This window comes from Setaria viridis, chromosome 6 (assembly GCF_005286985.2).
Source record: "Setaria viridis chromosome 6, Setaria_viridis_v4.0, whole genome shotgun sequence".
Lineage (NCBI taxonomy): Eukaryota > Viridiplantae > Streptophyta > Magnoliopsida > Poales > Poaceae > Setaria > Setaria viridis.
In genome coordinates, this window is record NC_048268.2 from 23,258,855 (window position 1) to 23,280,565 (window position 21,711).

Genomic DNA, 21,711 nt, shown 5'->3' on the forward strand with positions numbered 1-21,711 from the left:
GGTCTGCAGCTCAAATTGGTTATTCAATTTTCTCAAATTGTTGAGCTCACATGTGCCATGATTAAAAGCTTGGGTTTTAGTTTGTTATCATGCCAATCAAGAGTCAGCATTTTAATCCACACAAATACTACCCATAGCCCAATGTAATAATCCACACAAAAAAATACAAACAAACAGTTCTACAAGTCTTAATCATCTTCTGGCTACCTCGATCATTCATCCCTATGACGACGGAACGAGGACTGAACATTCTTTAGTTAGCCAAGTTCTTCATTAGCCTCTTCTTGCCTTCCCTTTACTCTTCTTCTTCTTGACAGGTTTGAAGCTCAGCTGTGGAAATATTGCATTGGATAATAATGAGAGATAGATGATGGATGTGTTATTAATCAATAAAGATTGAAGGACCAGCGTTTACACGACAATTCAACATACCATAAGGCACATGGCCACTTTTATTATAGAGCCTTTCAAGCAACTTATCAATTGTATCCTCGTTATCCTAAAAAGTTGGAACATAGAAAGGTTAACCTTGCATACGATATATTTGAAAAAAATAAAACTGTAAACCTATAAACATCTTAAAGATAACACTTTTGATATATACTAAGAAATTGTAACAGAAGGCAAATAGATGTATATGGCATTGTATCTATAATATGTGCAAATGACAAAAAAACTCATCATTTAAGAATATAACTATTTGCAATCAAAGATAGAATATACTAATAAGCAGCACTACTCTTACGATGCACATATTTGCTTACAACTCACAAGGGGATCACACATATTTATGTAATGCCAAAAATTTGGAATAAAGCACGATAGAAATTAGTTGCATAAGATTCACATTCACAATCACGAAAGTTGAAATGTCAACTTACAGTTCCCAGTTCAAGGTGTTCTCTTAGAGAATGCAAGACTGTGTTGGTTGATACACCATCTCTCCAATTTTTATCAGCGGCTATATGAACTGCAACAAGTTTACCATTTTTAAAGAGGGGAGATCCTGAATGACCTTGTATGGCCTGACAACTATAGATGATCTTCTCATGATGCTGATCGCCTTCAGTTTTATATGGATCAGTACTGTGTATGAGAAAGAAACAATGGTGATTTTCATTAAAAAGAACACATGTGACAAAACTAGAAAAAGACACCTAAATGATCCTTTGATATGCATGTATACTTACCAAACTACACCAGTAAGAATTGAAAGTGCCACGACCGGTGCTGGCACAAGCTCTTTATTGTTGACCCATAGAGGTGGACCGGAAAACCCAAGTAGTACAACCTTGTCGTTTTCCTTTACTTCATCAGTAGAGAACTCCAAACATTGGCATTGAGGCAGGTCTTTAACCGAAAACAGTAAAAGATCACGACCCTTATGTCGGTAAACGATATGCTCAATTGGGTAATCTTCAACTGTATCTCCATTAGGTAGCCTAATCACCTCTCCACGTAGTTTTTCTCCAAAATTATGGGCACAGGTGAGAAACAAACTCCGCTCATCACCCCTGTACACAAGAGAAGCAGTGCCGGTTTGAACAACTACATTTTTCTTATTGGCTAAAATGATCCTCACCACACTTCCACGAAGCGGTTCTACTGATTTCACCAGTTCATTGTGTTCCTCTACTGATATGCCATTACTGAGGAAGAAATGACCTACATATGAGCGAACAAAATATCACGTCAATGTTTTCTTTTAGGAAATGTGGCATCAGTGTTAATAAGCTACCCAGCGTCTAGGAGAATAATTGCTCAGTTGGGCTGGGTATTTGAACAGGACATACCAAGATCACCACTGGCGGCAGCTGTTGCTGCCATGGAAGCAGCTTCCGCGTGGCCACTTTCCAAGTTTCAGCGCCTCCCTTCTCTTCTTGATGCAATTGGCATGAGATTTGTTTTTGGTTATTCGCCAAGCAAATTCCTATGATTGCCAATAAAAATCCAATAAACATTTCTGTACTATTTGACTGACTATTAGACATTGATTAAGCTAACTTCTTTTAACTTTGTTGCGACTCAATTATGAGTTCTGGATTTCATAATTTAGCATTCATAAATTGATGTCTATATACATTCTAAAAGTCTTTTCAGATAATAATACTGGTATGGATGTATGCTTCAAACCTACTGCGTTAGCTATATATGAAATTAACATGTTTTTCTTTCGTACTAGTTAACTGCCAAATTAGTGCAAAAAAATATGCATGCATAACTATTTATACAGGAAAAAAAACTAAATGACACCCTATATATAGAATGCGAAAATGGATGCACAATCATGCTAATTATAGAACTTGCAAAAAAAAATGTCCAAGGCTCAAGTGTATATATACAGCAGTTAGATAACTCCCTTCTAGCCCTGTTCGTTTGAATTTATCAGCCCGACTTATTAGCTATGGTACAATATTTTTCTCTTACAACAAAACAGTATAAACCCGCTTATCAGCCGTAGAAACCATCAGCCGAACAGAAACAATTGCTTACAAGTAGGCAGGAGCAGGACACCTACAGTTGTTCTATGTCCTGCACAGGTTGCCGAACCAAGGTACCTTGCCACTCAATACTAATAATATATATAACATTTGATATGACATGGCTGATTTAATTTACAATGCCGCCTAATGTATTCAGCGTTCATTCGGTTTCCCTTTTACCTATATTCAGTGCCTCGGGTTTATAGAAAAACAAGTGCGCGCTACTTGTATATATACTACTCCCTCCATTCCAAATTATAAATCATTCCATGAATCTTGGAGAGTCAAAACATCTAAAGTTTGACCAAAATTATATAGAGAATTATGAAGATTTATGACATCAAATAGGTATATTATGAAAATAGAATTGATGAGGAATCTAATGATACTTAGTTAACATAATAGATGTTATTATCTTATCATATAAATTTGGTCAAACTTGAGATGTTTTGACTCTCCAAGATTTTTAGAATAACTTATAATTTGGGATAATTGGGATAGCTAATAGCTAAGAAGCTGGTTTAGCTCCCTCGTTAGTTTTCTTGCCTACTACTTTCCATGTTTAGGAGATAGCAGTCGGAACGTGAAAAGCTCTCTTTGCTTGGCAGGTTAAATAAAGGTATAAATCTGACGTTGAATAAGTTAGAATAAAGCATAAGTCTATGCTACTCTTTACTTAATTTACTGTGATGACTTGAAGTGATGTTTGCCAGTTTGCCTTGAAAAGTAAAATATAATTCTAATCACTATTTTACTTACCATTACATGTTTGATCAATACCTATCCTTGATCATTATCTTTGATGCCTACTCTTAACAGACTAATGTTAGAATACCCATTCACTCTATTTTTTTTCTTCTATGTTAAAGGACTTTCGCAACAGATACCTTTTTGCCTATCAAGTTTCTCTTGGTCAAACATGTCAGATTATTTTGTGATAATGTAAAACTTGGCGTGACTTGGAACTCCAGCAGATGTATCATATGTTCCTCCTGACCCTTGTACTCCATTTTTGATGACTGACTAGAAGTGATATATTTGCATGCAGGTGGTGGCTCTGAATGAATGCATGCATGTCTGGGACTTCAAGTCATGGGCGACCATGACTCCTGGAGTGAGTCCTCTAGGATTCGAACTCTGACGACCCCGAGAGGGAGGTACTGAGCCTGCGCAGCTAACTATCATCAAATCATCTAGATTTTCTGAAGTGCTTTTATATTATATTCCTCGATCTAAGAAAAGCTATCAACGGATTCTCTAGTCATTTACATACTATAAGAAAAGAGCTATTAATTGATTCTCTACTCATTTTTTTTATTCCTCAGCATGCATGACAGCGCGTGGCGTCGTGCGTCGTGGCTCTTCCTTCTCGCGCTATTTGCTACTCCTGTCTGTGTATACGTACATAATACGTACCTGGGGGCCTTTGCTTTCCGGGGGCCTGGCCGGCCGCCGCCCCGCTCGCCCGCCCTCAGGGCCGGGCCGCGCAGATGGTCGGGGAGCTTGCAGAAGATGAAGAGGGCGACCACGGCGTTAGAGAAGACAGACAACAGATGGAGCTGATAGAAGGTAGAGAAGTTGAGACGAGAAGGAAGAAGGAGCGCGGGATGCTGGGTTAAAAAGTTTGAGCAGCCGCGAGAGAGGAGTGGTAGGTTTCAATCCACTCCTGTGCTCCTTGCCGAAACGGGTAAGGTGGTAGGCGAAGCCCGCCAAGCCAGCGGCCGGGTCAGGGCAAGAACGTAATGGCGCCTTTTTACTCCAGTCTGACGAGACGTGTATGCGTGGTGCAGCAGGGCGGGCGTGCTTGCTTGCTTGCTGCTGCTGCTGCTCTCTCTCTCACACATCCCGGCTACTCCGCCTGGTGCAGCAGGGCGTGCGCCACCAAGGCACTGATGTCCATGCTATGGATCGGAGTGGGCGAGCCCGCCGCGGGGAGCAGAACAGGACTGAGCAGGGCGTCACATAGCTCGTGGTGACGACGCGACGAATGGCGTTGGATATCGCGGTGAAGCTCGGCGGCGGCTCGGCCGGCGAGGTGCAGTGCAGGGGCGGACGAGAGCGATTGAGGAAAATGCCGGTGAAATCAATGGCAGTCCAGCATGGGCATGGGTGGGTGGGGAGTGAGAAGAGACCAGAAGAAAAGTTTTTCAAATAAAAGAAGACCAGAAAGGAGAGAATCACGAGCAAGTAGCAGCAGCGCGTTGAAGCAAGTAGGAGTAGCGGAACCCCACCAGCCACCATGTGCACCGCCTTGACCCCTGCCCACGACTCGCCCAAGTCATCAGGTGTGGAAATTTATTTTATATGAAGAACGAAAAAAATGTTTAGAAATAAATAGTTCTAGATTTTGCGAGAACATTGTTCCATCCATCTTCAGGAGAAAAATGTTCCAAGTTTGGAAAACAAATGCGTTTGGTATAAAAATGTTCTAGGTCGAGAAGGACATCGAACAAACTCAATGCTTATAGTAGGGAGAATTATCTTCCATGTTATTAAAAAAATCTAGGACAAAAGAGAAATGTTCAGCTTCACCACAAAATTGTTTGTTTAGGAAACAAACTATATTCAAGCATCATAGGGAAGATGGCCCATGTCCATATGTAAAATGTTCCTAGTTTATGAAAAAAAAAAAGCATCACGAAAACAAATATTTCGAGAAAAAACAAAAAAAGAAGTAAAAAATAAAATAGAGCAAAGTGAAATATTTCAAAACATGAAGAAAGTAATGAAAATATAAAACAAAGAAATTTAAGAAAAAAATATTTTTTTTGAGAAATGGTATAGCACAACCAAGTGTTTTGGAGCAATCCAGCACTTGATTTCTTGCGCCCTGTGATTAGCTTGGTTAGGGTTTGGGGTTGAGTGCCCTTTCTGCTCCAACTCTAGCGGGTTTAGAAGGGGCTCGAGGGAAGTAGGCCGGTCAGGCGATGGGGACAGCCGGAGGGTGGCTTTAGGGTTCTGGCGGCGGTGGAGGCAACCAGGCTGGGGCGGGGCGCCCATGATCATGGTGGCAGCGGGAGGGGGAGGGGGGGAGGAGGTCTCCACGAGCGCGGTAGGGTCTCACCGGAGCTCCACGTCCGCGGAACTCTAGCGAGACCCTGCCACGCCGCAGCGGGGCGGTGGGCGCTAGGCGGCGGCGGCGCGTTTGTTGGGGGGGAAATATTAACGGCCTCCTAATGACGCTTAAAGCAACGGTCATGAAGGCCCAGGCCCATCTAAGGTAGCGAAATTGCCGTCGGCCCGACATGGCAGGGAGAGGCCACGCTCCGCCTCACCCGACCAGGAGACCCGGGGTCGGACGCTCCCGACCCCTTGAAGGCCACGCTCCACCTCGCCCGACCGAAGACCCGGGGTCAGACGCTCCCGACCCCTTGTGGACTGCAGTCCGCCTCGCCCGACCCCGAGTTCCGGGGTCGGGCTGACCCAAGCCCACCCGACAAGTATCCGCCTCGGGCGCCGATCTCGTGGGCCCTCCTATCAACCTCGCCATAAATGCGCCGCAGGCATGTCAGAGAGAAGGATGATCGTGCTCTTCACGCAACCTACTGCAAGTACCCATGCACGGCCGCACTGTACAGAGCTACAGTACCTGCAGCCTCCTTCCATTCGCCGCAAGGCACTCATGGCCTGCGCCGCCGGAGCAGAGGGAAGACCCGCCCGTTCTCGGGTCCCGCGCGCCCGGCAGCAGGGATGTGATGCCCGCCCTCCGCGAGGCATCAGCAGGACGGCGGCATCCGCCGTCCCTCCTAACGGACACCGGAGTCACGACGAAACTCCCTCATCATGACCCCGCGGCTACAGCCACCGAGGAGGCGATCTGCGGAGCGCGACGACAGTTGGCACGCGGCCACCCTCCTCCTCCAGCATACGCGCCGGCAGACGCCGAAGGCCGGCGAGGACGCCGGGAACCTAGGAACTTGGTTCCTCCCTTCGTGGTATATTTTTACCCTCCTACGTTTAAACTCTTTACGGCTCTCACCACCCGGTCTCACCTGTAACCCCGGCAGTCCCCTTACGATATAAAAGGGGCATCGGGGGCCAGAGATAGGGGGCAGAGGCTTTTCCCGCAAACCAACAGCACACTCTCGCATTCCCTTAGAGCACAAGCACCTTCAAGAGACCTGGGATCAGATCCCTCTCTCGTTCATCTGTAACCCCTACTACAGAACCCCGCGTGGGCAACACGAGCAGCCTCGATAGTGGACGTAGGGCTTCCCTTGCCCGAACCAGTCTAACCCCGTGTCTCCCACGCCACCATCCGAAGCCTTACGCGCATAAAAGAAATTTACTAGTCTAAGTCTTGATCCGCAAATCTTGACAACGACAGTTGGCGCGCCAGGTAGGGGACCTTTGCGCGTACATTTCCGGCTTCAAATGGCCAATCACGATATCAGCTTTGCTCCGGGCTCCCTGATCCGTTTCGGGAGTCTGGACTTCCTCGCCACCGTGGAAGGGATCGAGCTGATCCCCATCCTTGTCTTGCCCGCTCGTCCCGCCATCCTTGGCCCTGCCACCGGGATAGCGGCGAGCGGCTGGGCGCGCGCCAGAGGGTCCTTCCCAGGTGGTCGGCTCTTCGGGCTACGCAACGCCGCGGAGACTTATGGTCGCCTCCTGACGCGGTCCATGACCGTGTCGCCCGCGAGCAACGAGCTCGCAGGCGTGGTGAGGACGATCTCTGACGTCAGCTCCAGCAACGGGAGCCCCCACCCCTCGCGTGAGTGCTTCATGACTGACGTGCACTCCGAAGGGTCCAACGACAACGGCGCCGAGGGGAGACAAAGGACCCCCCCCCCCGCGCGCGCCGCGGCTACAACCGGAGCCTTACCAAGGGCCCCAGAGTGCTCTCAGCAGCCAGAGGCGCGCGCAGCCTCCCGCCAAGAGGTCGAGCGTCCCCGCCACGAGGGCGGAGCACGACAGCGGGCGTGCGACGTCCAGCAGCGCATTTGCGCGGACGAAGAGCGTCCACAGCTCTTCGCCCGCGCCAGCCAAAACGTCGCAGCTGCGGCGGCCTTGCTCCGGCAACTCCCCGAGCCGGCGACGCCCGAGGAGCGACGGGCACGCCAAAAGATGCGCGACTTGCTCGAATGCACCGCCGTCCAGCAAGCGGAAAGTTCTGCGTCCCGGCGACGCGGGCAGAACGCCAGTAGGGTGACGCCCGAGGCGCCCCCGGAGAGATGGGGGGAGTTTGTCCACGAGCCCCCTCCTAGGGCAAACCAGGCCACGTCCGCCCGTCGGACACCACCACCTGCGGGAGGCGGGGCCCGACCCGTTCATCAGCGTGTTGGCCCCGTCCGCGAAGCCCGCGACACCCTGAACGCGCGGAGGCGCTCCCGTGCGGATAGGGAGGACGGGGTAGATCGTGGCTACCACGTTCACCGCGGCGGGCGCTACGACAGTGGGAAGACCACAGCCCGAGCCCCGGCCCGGCTTGGCCCCGGGCCTTCTCTGCGCGCATCCTGAACGCGCCTTTTCCGCCGCGCTTCAGGCAACCGACAAATGTAGCCAAATACTCAGGGGAGACGAACCCTGGGGTTTGGCTAAGTGACTACCGGCTTGCATGTTAAGCCGGCGAGGCGGACGATGACCTGTTCATCATCTGCAACCTACCACTCTTCCTGGCCGACTCAACGCGAGCTTGGCTGGAACATATCCCTTCGGGACGGATCCGCTACTGGAACGACCTGAAGGAGGTTTTCATAGGAAACTTCCAAGGCACGTACACGCGCCCCGGCAACTCCTGGGATCTCCGGAGCTGTCGCCAGGGAGCGGACGAGTCCCTCCGGGATTACATCTGGCGCTTCTCCAGGAAGCGCACTGAGCTCTCCAACGTCGCGGATGCCGACGTCATAGGGGCTTTCCTAGCAGGAACCTCCTGCCGGCCCCTCGTCCACGAGCTAGGGCGCCGAGGCCCGTGAACCACGGAGGAGCTCCTCAACATTGCCACCAGCTACGCCTCGGGCGAAGAGGCTGTGGGAGCGATCTTTGACCGCTCGAAAGGCAAGGCAAAGTGGGAGGAGGATGTTGACGAAGGCACCTCCAGCCGCCAGCAAAAGAAGAAGGGCAAATAGCAGTGCGAGGCTCCCCTCGTGGCCGCTGTCGAGCGCAAACGAGGGCAGTCGCCCCCAGAGGGCACTCCTGGCTTCTTCAACAAGCTGCTTGAGGGACCGTGCCCGAACCACGAGTTCCCGGCGAAGCACGCCTACAAAGACTTCAACCTCATGAAGAGGTACTTTGTAGGCAATCCGGTGAAGGGCGACCAGAAGCGGAAGCCCGATGAGGAGAAAAAAGGTGACGAAGAGAAGGAAGATGGCTTTCCCAAGGTGGACGGCTGCTTCATGATCTTCGGCGGCCCGGCGGCGTATGACTCCAAACGCCACCAGAAGTTGGAGCGATGAGAGGTCTACGCGGCCGAGCCGGCAACACCGGCCTTCCTCGACTGGTCGGGACCGGCCATCACCTTCGATCGGTCTAACCACCCAGGACGCGTCCGGCATCCAGGACGCTACCCCCTCGTCGTCGACCCCATCGTCAGCACGACGCGCCTCACCAAGGTGCTCATGGATGGAGGCAGCGGCCTCAACATCCTCTACGCCGAGACCCTCGACGCTATGGGGATCGACCGTTCCCGCCTCCATCCCAGCAAGGCGCCATTCCACGGCGTCGTGTCGGGGAAATAGGCAATGCCTCTCGGGCAAATCGACTTGCCCGTCACTTTTGGGACCCCCTCCAACTAAAGGAAGGAGGTCCTCACCTTCGAGGTGGTGGGGTTCCGCGGAACCTACCACGCCATCCTGGGGCGGCCATGCTACGCGAAGTTCATGGCCATCCCCAACTACACGTACCTCAAGCTCAAGCTGCCGGGGACCAACGAGGTCATCACCGTCGGGACGTCTTTCTAGAAGGCGTATGAGTGCGACGTGGAATGCTGCGAGTACGCCGCGGCCATAACCGTCACGAGCGATCTGGCGGTTCAGCTCGCGGAAGGCACCGAGGGCCGGCCCGACTCCAAGCAGTCGGCCACCTCCTTTGAGCCCACCGAAGGCATCAAGGAGGTCCTCCTCGATCCTAGCAGCTCCAACGGTGGGGCCGTGCGGATCAGCGCTACCCTATCCCTCAAATAGGAAAACGCGCTCGTCGACTTCCTCCACGCGAACAGTGACGTCTTCGCGTGGAAGCCCTTGGACATGCCCGGCATTCCGAGAGAAGTCGCCGAGCACTCCTTGAACATCAAGGCCGGCTCCAAGCCAGTGAATCAAGGACTGCACCGCTTCGACGAGGAGAGGCGCAAGGCCATCGGCGAGGAGCTCCAGAAGCTTTTGATAGCCGGATTCATCAAGGAAGTGTACCATCCTGAGTGGCTAGCTAATCCTGTTGTTGTACGGAAAAAGAACAGGAAATGGAGGATGTGTGTTGATTATACCGGTCTAAACAAGGCGTGTCCAAAGGATCCGTTTCCTTTGCCACGCATAGATCAAATAGTCGACTCAACCGCCGGGTGCGAAACCCTTAGCTTCCTCGACGCGTATTCCGGCTACCATCAGATCACGATGAAAGAGTCCGGCCAGCTCGCTACCTCTTTCATCACCCCCTTTGGCCCCTACTGCTACGTTAAGATGCCATTCGGCCTCAAAAACGCGGAGGCTACTTTCCAGCGATGCATGCTGAAGTGCTTCGGGGACCTCATCGGGCGGACCGTTGAGGCTTACGTTGATGACATCGTAGTCAAATTCAAGAGGGGTGATCAGCTCGTCCCCGACCTTGGACTAGCCTTCGAAAGGCTGAGGGATAAGCGTATTAAGCTCAATCCCGAAAAATGTGTTTTCGGAGTTCCCAGGGGCATGCTGTTAGGCTTCATCATCTCCGTGCGCGGCATCGAAGCTAATCCGAAGAAAATAGCGGCCATCACTGACATGGGGCCAATCCGAGACATTAAGGGAGTCCAGCGCGTCATGGGGTGCCTGGCGGCCCTAAGCCGCTTCATCTCGCGCCTTGGCGAACGGGGGCTTTCCCTCTATCGATTCTTGAAAAAGACCGACCATTTTGAGTGGACCGGCGAGGCCCAGGAGGCACTTGACCGGCTCAAAAGCCTCCTGACGAAGGCCCCAATCCTGGTCCTGCCGACCGATGGCAAGCCCCTCCTGCTCTACATCGCAGCGACCACCCAGGTGGCCAGCGCAGCCCTGGTGGTGGAACAAGAAGAGGAGGGACACGCTCTCAAGGTGCAACGCCCGGTGTATTTCATCAGCGAGGTCCTGTTCGAGTCCAAGGCGCGCTACCCGTAGATCCAGAAGCTCATCTACGCCATCCTCATCACGAAGAGGAAGCTGCACCACTACTTCACCTCCCACCCGGTGACGGTTGTTTTGTCGTTCCCACTAGGCGAGGTAATCCGAAACCAGGATGCCACGGGATGGATCGCGAAGTGGGCACTCGAGCTCATGGACCAGGGCATCACCTATGCCCCCTGCACCGCCATCAAGTCCCAGGTACTCGCCGATTTCGTAGCAGAGTGGACGGAGATCCAGACGCCATCAGCGCCGGAGAAGCAGGAGTACTGGACAATGTACTTCGATGGATCGTTGATGAGGGCCCGTGCCGGAGCGGGTCTCGTCTTCGTCTCTCCTCTTGGTGTGCGCATCAGGTACATGATCCGCCTCCACTTTCCTGCATCCAACAATGTCGCCGAGTACGAGACCCTCCTCAACGGGCTGCGTATCGCTATCGAGCTGGGCATCCGCCGGCTAGACATCCGGGGGGACTCCTAGCTAGTCGTCGAACAAGTCATGAAGGAGTCGAGCTGCCACGACCCCAAGATGGCAGCCTACTGCAACGAGGTTCATAAGCTTGAAGACAAGTTCGACGGGCTAGAGCTCAACCACGTCGCAAGGCACTTCAACGAAGCCGCCGACGAGCTGGCGAAGGCTGCATCCGGCCGAATGCCCGCCCCCGATGGCGCTTTCGTCAGCGATCAATTCAAGCCTTCAATCCGTCTCCCAGAGCCGGCAGGGGTCGGCGAAGCACCCCCGGCCTCGGGGTCGGACCCCGACCTAGGGGAGGTCGCCAGTGCGCCACCCGTCCCAGGCCTTGACGCCTGCACCGACGGGGTCAGCGCCGCTTCCCCCGATTCGGCCCCGGAAGCCGATCCCTCCGGCCCCATGGTCATGGAAATCGCGGCAGACCCCGCGGCGGGGCCCGACCCCCCCAGTCGATTGGAGAGCCCCGTACCTCGATTACTTCGTTCGTGACGCGCTCCCGGCGAACAAGACGGAAGCTCGTAGGATTGCACGCCGCGCCAAATCCTTCGCCATCATCGATCAGGAGCTCTACAAGAGAAGCCACATCGGCATCCTCCAGCGCTGCATCCCGGTTGAGCAGGGAAAGGCACTGATCCAGCACATCCACGCTGAAGCCTGCGGCCACCATGCTGCGCCAAGGACCCTCGTCGGCAACGCCTTCTGGCAAGGCTTCTACTGGCCGAGGGCGGTCGTCGACGCTACCCAAGTAGTCCGTACCTGTGAGGGATGCCAGTTCTTTGCGCGCCAAACTCACCTGCCCGCGCAGGCCCTCCAGACCATCCCCATCACGTGGCCGTTCGTGGTCTGGGGGCTGGATCTCGTCCTGCCCTTCAAGAAAGCGCCCGGGGGCTTCACCCACCTACTTGTCGCCGTCGACAAGTTCTCTAAGTGGATCGAAGCAAGACTGGTGGCGCAGATCAAGTCCGAACAGGTGGTACAGTTCTTCACTGACATTATCCACCGTTTCGGAATCCCCAATTCCATCATCACCGACAACGGCACGCAGTTCACCGGGAAGAAATTCCTCCAGTTCTGCGACGACCACCACATCCGAGTAGACTAGTCGGCCGTGGCACACCCCCGCACGAACGGACAGGTCGAGCGAGCCAATGGCATGATACTCCAGGGGCTCAAGCCACGAATCTTCGACCGCCTCAAAAAGTTTGGCGGACAGTGGGTCGCCGAGCTTCCCGCAGTCCTTTGGAGCCTGAGGACGACTCCATGCCGAGTGACTGGCTTCACCCTGTTCTTCATGATTTACGGGTCCGAGGCCATCCTGCCCACCTGTTGGAGGTATGCCCTAGAGGCAATCATAGAGATGATGATATTCCATTTGTATCCATGATTTGTATGTTGTGTTCATTGAATATCCATTAAAGGCTACTTGAATTGATTTGCAAGACACCATATGAGATATGGACTGGAAAGGTTCCTAGTTTGTCTTTTCTAAAGATTTGGGGAGGTGAAGTGTTTGTCAAACGACTTCAGTCAGACAAGATCACACCCAAGTTGGATAAGTGCATTTTCGTGGGATATCCAAAGGAAACTTTGGGATATTATTTCTACAACCGATCAGAAGGCAAAGTGTTTGTCGCTCAGAACAGGGTTTTCCTAGAGAAAGAGTTTCTCAAAGGAGAAAAGAGTGGAAAGATAGTGCATCTTGAAGAAGTTCAAGATGAGCCGATCGGGCAAGAATCAATGAGTGGTGCTAACGTAGCAGAACAAGTTGAGATACCCATGGCAAGAGAAGCACCGCCACAACCATGAAGGTCGGCAAGGCTCCGCGAAATGCGGGAAATATTATTGTTGGACAATGATGAGCCTGCGACATATGAAGAAGCAATGATGGACCCAAACTCCGAAAAATGGCAGAGTGCCATGCAATCCGAAATAGAGTCCATGGGAGACAATCAAGTTTGGAACTTGGTTGACCCGCCTCATGGTGTTAAAGCCATAGAGTGCAAGTGGATCTATAAGAAGAAAAAGGACATGGATGGAAATGTTCACATCTATAAAGCACGACTTGTCGCAAAAGGTTTTCGACAAGTTCAAGGAGTTGACTACGACGAGACCTTCTCGCCCGTAGTGATGCTTAAGTCCATTCGGATTATTCTAGCTATAGCTGCATATTTCGATTATGAGATATGGCAGATGGATGTCAAGACAGCTTTCCTGAATGGAAACCTAGCTGAGGACGTGTATATGATACAGCCCGAGGGTTTTGTCGATCCGAAAAATGCTGGAAAGGTATGCAAGCTTCAGAGATCCATTTATGGATTGAAGCAAGCATCTAGGAGTTGGAACATTCGTTTTGATGAAGTGGTCAAAGGGTTTGACTTCACCAAGAACGAAGAAGAGTCTTGTGTTTACAAGAAGGATAGTGGGAGCTCTGTAGTATTTCTAATCTTATATGTGGATGACATATTACTGATTGGAAATAACATTCCAATGCTTGAGTCCGTAAAGACTTCACTGAAAAATAGTTTTTCGATGAAGGACTTAGGGGAAGCGGCATATATTCTGGGCATTAAGATCTATAGAGATAGATCGAGAAGGCTTATAGGTTTAAGCCAAGATACTTACATTGACAAAGTGTTGAAGCGGTTCAGCATGGAAGAGGCAAAGAAAGGGTTCTTGCCTATGTCACATGGCATACATCTCAGCAAGACTCAGTGTCCTTCGACTGCTGATGAGCGGGATCGCATGAGTAGAGTGCCATATGCCTCGGCTATTGGATCTATCATGTATGCAATGATAAGTACTCGTCCAGATGTTTCATATGCGCTAAGTATGACAAGCAGACACCAATCTGATCCAGGTGAGAGTCACTGGACAGCGGTGAAAAACATTCTTAAGTACTTGAGAAGGACTAAAGATATGTTCCTCGTCTATGGAGGTGAGGAGGAGCTCTTTGTAACAGGTTACACCGATGCTAGTTTCCAAACCGACAGAGATGATTCAAAGTCACAATCAGGATTTGTGTTCACGCTAAATGGTGGTGCTGTTAGTTGGAAGAGTTCCAAGCAGGAGACGGTGGCCGATTCTACGACAGAAGCCGAGTACATCGCGGCTTCGGAAGCCACGAAGGAAGGTGTTTGGATAAGGAATTTCCTCATTGAGCTTGGTGTGTTTCCGAATGCGTCCAGCCTATTGAATCTCTACTGTGATAACAATGGGGCAATTGCGCAAGCAAAGGAGCCAAGGAACCACCAGAAGAACAAACACGTAATGCGGCGATTTCATCTCATTCGAGACTTTGTTAACTGGGGTGAGATCAAGATATGCAAAATACACACGGATCTGAACATTTCTGATCCGTTGACAAAACCACTCCCGCAGGCTAAGCATGATGCGCATGTAAGAGCTATGGGTATTAGGTACCTTCTAGATTGACTCTAGTGCAAGTGGGAGACTGTTGGAGGTATGCCCTAGAGGCAATCATAGAGATGATGATATTCCATTTGTATCCATGATTTGTATGTTGTGTTCATTGAATATCCATTGAAGGCTACTTGAATTGATTTGCAATTATGTGAATTGTATGTGAAACTCTTTACTTGTATGGTTATTCTAAAGTTGTCCCTAGTCGGAGTTCATGTGAGGACACACATGAATATTAGACTAGCACATGTATTAGTTGATGACTATGTTTCACAAGTCATGGACATGGAGATGTTGAACTAATAATGTGGACACATGTGGAGACATGTGCTGGGACTGACCCAACACGAGAAGTAGTTCTCTCTTTAAACAACATATACGCTTTGTCCTTAGACATGAGATTGTCGCATGTATTCTAGATGTGGATTGACCTACTTAGGGGCTATCAAACGCTACGCCGTAAGAGGGTAGTTATAAAGGTAGTTTTCGGGTTTCTCAAGAAGCATGCTATGAGACATGGTCAATCAAGATGGGATTTGCCCCTCTCTGATTGAGAGTGATATCTCTGGGCCCCTCGAGTGATCGGATCCGAAAAGGCATGGCCATGCTACGTACGGTTAAGAGTTAACCTACAAAGGGATTCCAAATCACAGGATCGAGAAAGAGCGGTCGGCTTGAAGCTAGACCAAATATCGTGAGGCAAAGGGAATAGCATGTATATTATGTTGTGATGGTTCGTCTGATATGATCTTCGTGTGCGTATAGGAGTTGGCACGTCTTTCTAGAGGCCGCTACCGACTATTGGGCCGAGTAGGAGTACTCGGGCCATGTCTATATGTATCCGAACCCATAGGGTCACACACTTAAGGGGCTGGAAGCCCAATTCGGATCTGATCCGAGTTGGATTAGGTTTAGAAGTACTAATGGGCCTCGGACCCAGAGGCCCGTTAGGAACCTCTATAAATAGAGGGGTGGGGGCGCCCTAGGGTTTACACCTTTTGGCGAAACACACCTGCCGCGCCTCCCACGCCCTCGCCTGTTGCAACTCGCGGATCTAGCAGTCCGGCTTGCGACGCTTCCTCCCTGCACGTGTGGATACCTTGGAGGTGTTGCGCCTGCAGCACTTGGACGAGCCATGACGAGCCGCCGACGAGCCACGACGAGCCGACGACGAGCCGCGGCACGAGGGTGATCTTGCTGCACGTGGACGAGCTGCTGAGGAGCTGCTGGACGTTGGCGTTGATCGACTACGTACGACTACGTTGATCGTCTTCACTGCATCGACGCAAATCTACATCTTCCGCACCAGTAGTGCGTCGAGTGGTAATCCCGTGATCCTTATGCGGCAGTTCTTCCTGGTTTTACGCGGTAGAAATTTTGATTTGCACTAGTGTAGCCTACCTCGTATCCCAACACCACCGATCTAGAATACGGATCGCCGAGGGTCAAGGCGTACGATGAACAAGGGAACCAGGCATCACTCGAAGACGCACAAGATCAACTCGACGAGGCACGAGACGTAGCCTTGCTGTAGTCGGCTAAGTATCAGCAGGCCCTACGGCGTTACCACAGCCGCAAGGTACAAGGCAGAGCCTTCAACGTCGGCGACCTGGTGCTCCGCCTCGTTCAGGACAACAGGGGTCGGCACAAGCTAACCCCCCCGTAGGAAGGTCCTTTCATCGTTGTGCAAGTACTACGGCCAGGCACCTACAAGCTAGCGACTCCCGACGGGCAGATCTTCAGCAACGCCTAGAACATAGAACAGCTAAGCTGTTTTTACCCCTAGTTTTCATTCCCAAGTTCTGTACAGATTTGTCTGCAATTTCAAAGTTTTCTTTTTGCGGAAAAAAGAAATTCCAAGCCGTTTCTGTTCAGGCTTTTCCCATCGAGCTCAGGGGTATCCGACCCTGGCTTCGCTCCAGGGCCGCATACCCCTCGGGGGCTATCAGGGGCTCCGGCCCAAGCCACTTGGCACCATCTAAAAAAACATTTTTTCTTTCGAACTGAGCCTCCCTTTTCTAAACTTTTGGGCACAAAAAGGAGAGAATACGCGAACGGTGTTCAGGCAAGATTGATCGGACTGCGAAAAAACCTACGCCCCAGCGGCTACGGTGCCTTCGCTCATCAAAGCTTACTGACACGCCCAAACAACGCACTCTAAACTTTCAAGTCCAAAAGGACAAGAAAGGGGATCGGAAACTTTCGCACGGCAAAGTTATAGAAAAGGCCTCTATGGCCATCACAAAATAAGTCCGAAACTGATGTATTTACAATTTGGGCGCCAGCCCGGTACAGTTAGCTCGACTGGGAATCTTCGGGAGGGACGGCCTCATCCTCCAGGAGCTTCGCAAGGGCCTCCGCCGGGGTGAACACTGCCGCGTCAATCTCGTCCAGCTCGGCCTCAGAGTAACCGGCGGCGTATCCTCCGCTCATCTCAGCAAAGTTGATGTCGGAATAATGGGAGCCGAAGACCCCGAAGGCTCGCCGAACGCCGGTGTGAAGCGCATCCACGGCGATCTTGCGGCTCCGGCGGCGCATCCCGAGGACACGAGCCGGCAGAGAGCTCGACCCCTCCTCCGGAATCACGCCGAGGCCGTCGCGGACGACGCGGACTGAATCCCGCAGGGCGCCGTGCTCGCCACGCTCCGTGTCGAGCAGGTCCCTCAGCTTGGCGGTTTCGTCTGCAAGAACCACCCGGAGGACCCGCTAAATCAAAAACCACCGCAACATCACAAAGACAAAAGGAATGAGCAGAGTCTTACCCTCGGGTTGGGCCTTCAGCTGGCGTTCCCGGGCCACAGAGGCCTGAAGCTCCCGCGCTTGCGCTTGAAGCTGGCCGACCTCCGCCCCAAGGTCAGCCGCCGCCTTCTCAGCCTCCTCCTTCCAGACCTTCTCTGCGTCCCAGTCCTGCCAAGCCTTTTGCCGCTCGCGCCAGATGCGCTCGACGGTCTTCTGGAGGGCTTCATGCTCCCCCTTCAGCCGTGCGAGCTCCTCGGCGTCGTGGCGGGCCTTTTCGGCGGCAGCCTGGAACTCCTCGCGGTCAAGGCGGGCCTTGTCGACGACGGCTTGGAGTTTGGCTTCTGACCACCGCGCCTCCTCCCGCGCTGCTTCCTCACGCCTTTGCAAGTCGTTGATGACCCCCTGGGCGGCAGCAACCTGCATGGATAGCTCCCTGGTTCGCTCCCTCTCCATGTTGAAGCGCTCCCAGAGCCCCCGCTCTAGCCGAAGGAAATCAGATTTCCCCCGACTGCACTCTTGGAGAGCCTGCAAAGCAATACGCCATAAGAGGCAAGGCAACGGGAAAGGGACAATCGCCAACAGGAGGGGCGACGTACCTGGCTACCAGGGAGGACGACGTTGTCCAAAGCCCCCATCGCCGAGGATAGAGCCGCGCGGGCGTTGGCGAGGCCACCCTGCACTGCCTGCCACTTGTGCCACTCCGCGGCATCATCCAGGTTGAAGAGGTGCCTCGGCGGGTCCTCACGGGACGCCCAGCGCAAGACAGACCCCCTCCACGCTCTGGGAACGGGAGTGGCCAACGCCGAAGCGGGAGTCGACCCGGCAGCCGCCGAGGGCGCCGATGGCCTCGGCGCCTGCACGCCCGTCGCTGTCGGGGTTGCCGCGCACTCACTCGACGGTCCCGCCACCTCCGACGCGGGTTGCGGGACAAGTACCCCCGCGGTCACCTCGCCCTTCGCCGCAACCGCCGAGGGAGGCTCCCCCGCTCCTGCCGGAGTCCCTCGAGCAGGCTCCTCCGCCTCCGCCGCCGGTGCCACCTCCGCTGGGACCTCCGGGGTGAAGGTCCCCGTCTCCGTCACCGCTGCCTCCTCCGCCGCGGCCGCGGAGGCAGATGCTCCCTCCTCTGTCGCCGCCGCCGCCGACCCCACCGCGGCTGCAGGGACATCCGTCCCGCCTCCCGTCGCCGCCGTCCCCTCCGCCTCGTCGGCGTCGAGGTCAATCACCTCCCCAGCCTGAGGACCCTGGGAACGATGCTCTGCGCCGTAGGGTCGACCGGGGAAGTGGAAGGCGGAATGGGGTCCGCTCCCCCTCCCGCGACCGACGCCGCCGTCGCTCCGCCGGCCGCCGTCATAGGGGCCGCCTCCGCGGGAGGATCCGCGACCTCACCAGGGACCCCGCCACTCGACGCGGGCGGGACTGCGATCCGCCCCACGGAGGAGGACGACATTCGCAACGCCTTCTTGGGCTCCAGCTGTAGGATGAGACCACGAGGGGCAGCGCTGCGAATCAACAAACAAACTTCAGCGGAAACGAACGTAAGAAGGGGAAAGGAACAAGACTCACGAGGAAGGCCAACTTACGTTCCTCAAGAGCAAGGACGGCGCGCGCGCTTCGCCTCTGAGCCGGACGCCGACCCCGGGGCATCCGGCAGCGGCCGCTTGTCGCCGCTTTGCTGCCCTCGAGTCTCGGGCACGACGGCGGGGGCGGGCTCTGCGGACCTCCGAGGAGCACCCCGCGCGGACTCCTGGAGGGCGCCCCGCGCCGGCTCCTGGGCAACGGAGGGGGCGGGCTCTGAAGACCCCCGGGGGGCGCTCCGCGCCGACTCCAGGGAGGCGCCCCGTGCTGGCTCCTGGGAGGCGCCCCGCGCCGACCCCTGGGTGGCGTCCCGTGTCAACCCCTGGGGGGCGTCCCGCGCCGACCCCTGAGGCGCGGCCCCGGAGCCTTGCGGAACCAGGCCCCGGGCGGACGTCCCCTTCGCTTCATCCCTTGCGGCCGTTTGCGGGCGCACCTCCCGGATTACGAGCGTGCCCGACCGAAGGGAGGAAATCAGCTCTTTCTCCTCTTCATCATCTTCCTCATCTTCATCCTCATCATCATCGTCGCAGTCGTCGTCGTCGTCGTCTGACACGACCCGCCCTCTCTGCCGCCGTTGGAACTCCTTGGCGGCCTTCTTCTTCCTTTTCGCCGTCTCCTTGTCCTTACGGCGCTTCTGCGCTTCGGCAAGGAGACGGTTTTGCGTCCGCCGATCGGCGTCCTCCGGCACCAGCGGGTACGAGTCCACGACCCAAGTCAGCGTGCCCTGCGAACGTGAAATGGCCCCACGTCAGGATGATGATTACGAGACACGAAGAAAGGAGGTCGGTGCCCCAATCCCTTACCAGGTCGACGAAGCCCACGTCCGGGCGCATCGGCGGGTGCCCAGGCACCGGGTAGTCGGCATCCTTGTCCTCCAATGTTTCCCGAATCAGTTGCTGGATCTCGGAGGCGGCGAGCGCGCCCGCCACCAGGGTGGTGCCCTCAATCGGCGCATCCGGAGTCATGGCGGCAAGCGAACGGACCCGGAGCATTAGCGGCGCCACTCGCCAGGCATGGTACGCCCCAATAACCCCAGCACCGGTAAGCCCCCTCCTCTTCAGCTGCTCGATAGCCTGCAGCAGGTCGAGGATCTGCTTCTTCTCCTTCTCCACCGGCCCGTACGCCCACACCTCCGGCGCCACGTTGATGGTGCGGTCGGTGAAGTCCGGCAAGGGGGAGTCCGAGTAGTTCTTCACATAGAACCACTGGTTATGCCACCCCTTGTGGGACGCCGAGGTCTTCATCGCCATATACTCCTTGGAGCGAGTATGGCGGAGGTGAATTCCGGCGCACCCGATCGGCACCGGGGGCGACCGCTGCTGGCTCCCCCTTCTCTCCGTCTTCTGGTACAGGCTCACCGTGAAGAAGTACTTCCACAGCAAGAAGTTGGGCTCGATGCCCAGGAACCCCTCGCACAGCGTGATGAACGCCGCGATGTGCTGAATCCCGTTGGGGTTGAGGTGCTGAAGCTCGAGCCCGTAGTAATGGAGGAGCCCCCGGAAGAAGCGGCTCGGCGGAGTCACGAACCCCCGCTCATGGAAATGGGCAAAGGAGACGACGTAGCAGGCGGGAGGCGACGGCACCTGCTCCGAACCCGGCAGCTCCCACTCACCCGCATCCGTCCTCTCGTAGAGAAGGCCTTTCCTCATCAGGCCTTCGGTGCGCGAGGAGTTGAAGTGAGAGATTCCCCAAGATCCCATCGCCGGAAGAGGAGGAAACCTGACGGGAGTGGGAAGAAAGGGTGTAGCTTGGAGCGGAGGAAGGCGAAGCGGGTGCAGGTGAGCTAAGGGCGAGTGTGGAGGGCGAAAAGGCTTGAAAGCAGAAGGCGGGCGGAACCAGCGAGGTGGAGCTTCCGTTTTTATAGGAAAGGAGCGAGGGGAGCGGAACTGACCCCCCTGTCGCCATAAATGCGGCGCCAGGTACGCCCCATCACGTCCACTTTCTTTTTGGAAACCGCGCGCATGATCAGCCGCGAAAACATCCTCTCCTCCTTGATTCGCGGGTCGACGCTCTCCATAACTCCGTCTCCCGGAAGGCACGCCTACGACGTTCCCCACGTTCGGCCCAAGACGCAACGTCCGCCCCGATTCGGCCCAAGGCCCACCGAAAGGTAAGAAAGGGATACGGGGCTGAAAATGCCCCTACAGCCCATTACGATCTAGAGGTTCGAAGGCTGGCCCGCTACAGGTTCGACAGCTACCTCAGGACATCCCCCGAGCGAGGGGTGAGAAGGGACGGGTCTGCTAGCGGCCAACACCTAGGCGAGCGAAAGCCAAGGGCATCCCGACCTCACGTTCGAGTCCTGACCGGCATCAAAGTTCATGGTTTTTCCACGAGGAAAGGCAACGAGCCCCTGGATCCAATTGAACGGACCCGGGAACTATATGAACTGGCCGGCTGGAGACTGGAGTACGCCACCAGCTTGGCCCGAGCCGGACCCCCCCCCCTGAACGGGGACCGGGGCTCCACTCGAACCTACCCGTTCGCAGCTCAACGAGCACCACGGTTCGTCCAACGAGGATAGCGTGGCATGGCTCAACCCCTCCGTCCCAGCGAACGGACGCTTGAGGGATGACGATCAAAAGTTGACCTAGCCTCCCGATCGGTCTCCTGCAACGCGCGGGGGCTCGGGGGCTAGCGTCGCAACCAACGACCACACGTGTGGTCGCGATTTGTAGGCTCCCCGGCCAAGCTGGGCTAACAACGTGCCCTACCCCCAATCAAACCGAAGCTCCTAT

The 21,711-nt window shown here is 54.2% G+C and overlaps 1 protein-coding gene and 1 pseudogene across 1 annotated transcript; one reads left to right on the forward strand and one right to left on the reverse strand.

Moving 5' to 3' along the window:
- LOC117861609 (uncharacterized) lies at nt 1-4,439 on the reverse strand. The gene is made up of 6 exons (XM_034745183.2): nt 3,900-4,439; nt 1,794-1,930; nt 1,191-1,665; nt 882-1,086; nt 433-499; nt 1-330 (listed from the first exon to the last, which is right to left on the reverse strand). The coding sequence occupies exons 2-6, from the start codon at nt 1,825-1,827 to the stop codon at nt 296-298; spliced, it is 816 nt and encodes a 271-aa protein (XP_034601074.1). The 5' UTR covers nt 1,828-1,930; nt 3,900-4,439; the 3' UTR covers nt 1-295.
- Nucleotides 3,974-21,711, forward strand: part of LOC140223216 (uncharacterized) — a 25,167-nt pseudogene continuing 7,429 nt past the window's right edge.